We start from the raw sequence: 5,767 nt of genomic DNA, 5'->3' as shown, positions 1-5,767 counted from the left end.
CCGTGAAAGAGAGTCTGAATCCATCGTTCAGTTTCACAGGCAAAAATAGAGGGTTGAAGAGTGTTTTTATATTGTAGAGTGCTTCTGAATTGCAGTGTTTCTATAATAGTTCATCTCAAATACAAACAGCTAAAGATGGCAGGTATGTTTTTCTAAATAACGTTTTATGCATTGGAACCATGTATTTATTATTGATGAATTTCTTACATCCAATACCACACCAAAATGGAGAGAGTTCAAACTCAGCAATGAAATGCAAAAGAATCATCTAATGAGAGGGTTTGTTACAGTTCCTGACAGACTGCATTGCATAATACTCCATATTTATATAAAGAGAGCTATACACAAATTGACACATAAATAGTTCCTCAATGCCTATAATGAAGCCATAAACATGATACACTCCTTGAGCATTACTAAGATTATCTTCTCAGAACTAAATACCAAAGCTATCTGACATCCTAAAACTGCGCAAGACTCGACCATTTTTATTATAATTTTATTTTTATTTTTATATTTATATTTTTTTTTGTGGGGTAGTGGATATACCATCTTTGATAACTGAATTGAGTGAGCCAACATTTGCATTGATGGGGAACCAGTTAAATTCTACAAAATGGTTGACAGGACCAAAACCTGACAGAATGCTGCTCTCTGCCTCCTCTCTTCATAATCCTCTTCTTCAGTGCAATCCAATATAGATGATGGCCCAGTGCTGCAAAAGTAGGAAACATCAGCCACTTAACCACATTACTAGAGTCTAGAGCCATCAATTATGTAATCTTCAATCAAATTATTGAACAATTGGCTCTCTACTAGTAAAAGATCTTGAGAGTAGCTTCTGATGGATGTTTTTTAAAAATGTGTTTTCACATTTCAAAAGTAATCTAATGAAAACATAATAATATTACACCCCTACTCATGCTAGAAAGAGTACTTAAATTAACAAGAATACAACGCATACTTTAGCATATAAAACAAGCACAATAATGCTTCGATCCGTTGTAAAAGGTGGATCCGTCTTCTTAAACGCGCCAGACAAGAAAGGAGTGCTAACGGCAATAGCAGAGAGAGCAGCACTCGGCAAGGCATTAGCAAGGTGCAAAATCAGTTTTCATTCATTTAGTTGCTCTTTACTTGAGAAGAGAGGGCACAAAAATAGGTGGTGCTTGTGAGAAAAGAGAGCATAGCATAAATTTAAATCATAAGAGAAACTAAAGTGATTTTCAAGTTTTAGAGGAACTGGCAATTATCCAAGAATTGATTAGGTTCTGTTTTACTTAGAATAAATACAAAAAAATAGGTACCTAAGCATAATTGCTGAAGTTATTAAAGCTAAAGAAATGGAACATCAATTTCTAGATGTCAAGATAAATTTAGACCTGGGGTCTTAGGGTTGAAGTTAGACCATTGATTTCTAAAGTCCTGTGACGAGAGAGTCGAAGATTCTAAAGAATAGTATAAAAACAAAGAAAAGGGAGATACAAGCCACATCTCACTTCTTGATAAAAGATTAGGTTCCCAATAATCATGGCATGGCTTTTTGGAGTTTCACAATTAAAGAATATTGTTATTACACCAATAGGCAGGAACGAGAGTTAGAAATATAAAAATATGTTGCATCTATTTGATTGTAGCCTCCAATAATGGTTAAATAACAAAAGAAAGAAATGACGAGGAAAGAAAAAAAAAGACTGCTTTGCCAAGCTTTAAATTTTTCACTTGTTCAGAACAACAATAAAAACACATTGGTGCAGATTAATATTTTAGTAGAGAAAATATCGAATTTACACTCTATTTCAGCTAATGTAAACACTTCTCTTAAGACTAGATGAGTAGTCCAAAAATTATTTTAATTGATCTTTCAGACAAATTTATTCAGCATCAAGTTGTTGTCAAAATGCTGAATGACACTGAAGATTTCTCACTTGGCAACAGCATGCAGAAATGGTAATGATTAATGGGCTATCAGACGGAGCTGGTGTGGAAGATGATCAAAACCAGCCGTTTGAGCCCACCTTGGGGAAATTATGTGTGCTTGTGTGTGTGTTTTGGCATCTGCGATTATGTAAGAAACTATTACATGTTGAACATATAGTGATGTGACAATTGGCGTGAATAATACCATTTCAAAATGTTTCCATCATCATGAATTTCAAGCTCATGATATTGTCACTAAATATGATATTCCAGAACAGATATGATATCTAAGTGCATGTTTAGGTTATACGAGGATTATAAGACATATAGTTCCTCATTTTCTACTGCAATATAGATGCTCATGTGTGCCTAGAATTTCCTACGAGATTGCTCCTCAGTCTCTAGTATAAGGCGAAAGAGAGTTTGCTATGTGCTCATCGAATGGCTGCTTGCTCCTCAATGTGAACCAAACAAATTTCAAAACAGGTGTTTTCAGAATGCAACAGGCAAATATCATCACGGCACTCATATAGCCAGAAGCTAACTACTTTAATGTTTTATTTCACGCAATCAACAAATTCCATTGGTTAGTTGGACAATGGCAGTGTAATTATTCTATATACTAGAGAACCCCATAATTTCCACGCAAGGTAGAAATAATATTGCATTGTGTCAAGATAAGTCTTAATTGATATGTCTTCAAGCAGATTCCACCGAAGCGGACAGAAAAAAAAAAAAAAAAACACGGAAAAGAAAAAGAAGAAGCAGATTCCAACCATTGTGGTAAGTTTGTGGAATAGGAGAGTGAAGAATTTTCAGTTTTTCACAGATATCAATAGCTCCACTTAATGGAACAGCAGTTTTGAAGTTTAAATCTTATACCTCATTTATAAATCATATATGCTGGAATTTCAAGTTCATATATGTGTTACTTCTATTTACTAAGGTCTTCCGAATATACTATTTGAAAAATCTACATTTCGTGTTTGGTTTCATATCATAAATTTTCAGCAGTATGCATACATGTTCTGTTTGTTAGGGGTTATTTGCTCCTTCAATTGTACTCCTTAGCTACCATGCATGCATATAGATACCATATTGAAATCATAAAAAATTCTATCAGCTCGGAGAAGAAGATACCATTTGTCATCAGAAGTGATTGAATCCGCATCAGTAGAACATTCACCTTGTTGGTTCCCTTTAGGATTTGAAACAGGTTTTGTGAAGAGAAACGGTGAAAGAAGGGGATCAAGTGCAGATTCTAGTACATTGTGGCTATCATTCATCGAATTTGAACCAATACATGAGCCTAATCCTCCCAATTCCCCCAGGTTCTTTCCCAGCATTGTAGAACTATTAGTCCAGAAGCCTGATTTCCGAGACTTTCTTCTATGCTGCAAAGAACACGATAATGGCTTTAGACATCTTACATAATTTCTAAAACTTATATAAAGAACCAACAATAGTAAATATTACCTTCACTGAATGTGCATGCTGCACTGTAAAATGTCCACTCACATCTTTCCCTAGATCTGCTGCACATAAAGGGCAAACCTGAAATTGAAATGTTGAAGTGGTGACTATAAGTCTATAATCATCAAATTACAAGATGAAGTAAAAAAAAATGTTTTTAATGCAACAATGTCTGATCACATATTTGTAATTTTTTTTTTTTTTGGTAGCATATAAAACATACTGGCTAATGGTATTTTCACAGGTTAAAAAATCAAAGATGAATAGCATGATACCCTCAAATCAATTTTAAGTTTCAATCATTAGAGTATGCTGAGAAGCAAGCACATTAGATGTGATATTCAAAAAAATTAAAGGCCTCATTGATGTACAATTTATTTATTAACCAATGTGCCAGAATAGAAATGAAATCTGATCGATTTAAAGTGACCACCAATGATATATATTTGTAAAAACCCAAAAGTACTCGAGCAATACTAATCATGTTCAAATATATTCAATACCACGAAAAGTACTCAAGCAAAACTAATTATGTTCAAATATATTCAATACCGCGTTTTTGAAGTCAAAGCAGTGTTCTTCCTCCAGATGACTACAAAGCAGCGCAATTTCAATATCTACATAACAGAAGGGGCATGGAAAGCAAGCTCTTGCATCTTCATCTCCTTCTGGATCATCAATGTTCAAATGATTCTCTGTTTGGCAAAAGAAACAAAGTAATGCAACATCTGAAATTCAGAGATATAAATTCCTAGCACATGTATAAAAAGTGAATGACAATCTTAGAAAAAGAAAAACTCATAATTTAGCAACTTACAAACTCAGGATACAAATTTTACATGAGAAAGTGCTAATTAGAGAAATGATAAATTTGGTAAATATATAACAAACTCCCAAATTGGGTAAAGAGATAAGTACATCCTTTTTTAATCCTACTGATAATTCAAATGATTATCTTATCTGTTTGACACAAGAAACAAAGTAATATCACATCTGAGATTCAGAGATAGAAATTACTAGTACAGGCATGCATAAAAAGTGAACAATAATCATAGGAAAAAAATGAACTCATAATTATTATTACTATTTTTTCCCGAAAATTCAAGCAAAAATGCTCACACACACCCACAATATTGCCCCTAGCTGGCTCCAAGATCATACCATCTGGGCTAATACCCATCTGTCAAAACTCTTAATTTAGCAACTTACAAACTGAGGATGAAAATTTTGGATGAAATTGCTAATTAGAGAAAAGATAAATTAGGTACACATATATATAATCAACACCCAGATTGGCTAAAGAGATAAGCAATTCTTTTGTTAGTCCCACTGACAAAATTCAGTAATAAATAAATAAACTTTTAGAAGAAAAAAAAATAAAGTAAGCTCAGATTGCAAGTGGGTGGGATGTCATTTGCAATCCAGTTCAGCATTAACAAATAAATCAATAAATCAACAGTTTGAGAATATACATTAAAGAAAAATGTGTCTGAACTCTGAAGTTCACTGTATCATCAGTATTAATTGACAAAAAAACAAGCCATAAATGTACTAAAGATTCACCAGTTCACAATAAATGGCTCAAAATCTTCATACCCAGTTCGTAAAATATCCCAGAAAAACTGATTCTTTCATCATATAATCATTTCATAAATTAAAACTAAAAAAATAAATAAATAAATAAAGAAATTCAAGGAAAAATAAAGGGACTGTAATGGTACCAGAAGCTTGGAGAGGAGAGAGGTGCTTGGTTGAGTGAACCCTCTCAGTCAAGAAGTGAACGTCCATTAGTTTGGTGGTCAGTTTTCCGGCGGCGGAATAAGTGTCAGTTTTTTTCCCGGGAAAAACGGAGTGGGTTCACGAGACAACAAACAGAAAAAAGGGTTGAGATTTTAGAGAGAGAGAGAGAGAGAGAGAGAGAGAGATACTTTTTTTCTCATGAAGTGATGATGAAAAAGCTTACTGTGTAAAATTGTGGGAAAGCTTCTGGGACGCACAAAAGCTAGTTAATAGATGGTTGACACGTGGCAAAAATCCAAATGGGAATCGTGCTATAGAAGCATAGACTCACAGACTCACAGTGGGGTCTACCATGTTCCTTGTGAGAGCTTCATTATCAATTCTGTCTTAATTTGATATATATTGGTTCGGGCATGTAAACTTTTTTTTCTTTTCTAATAATAATAATTAATAGTTATTTTTACTGGTATATTAATTTTTTTAAATAATTTTTATTGGTCACCTCCTATATTTCTTACATTCTATATAATTTAATTTTCCGGTGCATTTATACTCTATTTCTTACATTTATATACATTTTCTGGATAATCTTAAATTTGTTTTATTTGTAAAACCCAGCAATTTATATTTTAGT

General features: G+C 33.3%; 1 protein-coding gene across 1 annotated transcript; it reads right to left on the bottom strand.

The window, feature by feature from the left end:
* Positions 1-249: 249 nt before the first annotated feature.
* Positions 250-5,349, bottom strand: LOC132303778 (protein DEHYDRATION-INDUCED 19 homolog 5-like). Its single transcript, XM_059801199.1, has 5 exons — positions 5,115-5,349; positions 3,946-4,088; positions 3,397-3,474; positions 3,061-3,314; positions 250-715 (listed from the first exon to the last, which is right to left on the bottom strand). The coding sequence occupies exons 1-5, from the start codon at positions 5,179-5,181 to the stop codon at positions 610-612; spliced, it is 648 nt and encodes a 215-aa protein (XP_059657182.1). The 5' UTR covers positions 5,182-5,349; the 3' UTR covers positions 250-609.
* Positions 5,350-5,767: the final 418 nt, after the last annotated feature.

Source organism: Cornus florida, unplaced genomic scaffold (genome assembly GCF_030987335.1).
Source record: "Cornus florida cultivar Cherokee Brave unplaced genomic scaffold, ASM3098733v1 CherokeeBrave_3.0.0_Hap2_Chr04, whole genome shotgun sequence".
Classification (NCBI taxonomy): domain Eukaryota; kingdom Viridiplantae; phylum Streptophyta; class Magnoliopsida; order Cornales; family Cornaceae; genus Cornus; species Cornus florida.
Note: the sequence above shows the minus strand (reverse complement) of the source record. Positions and strands in the feature narration are given on the sequence as shown.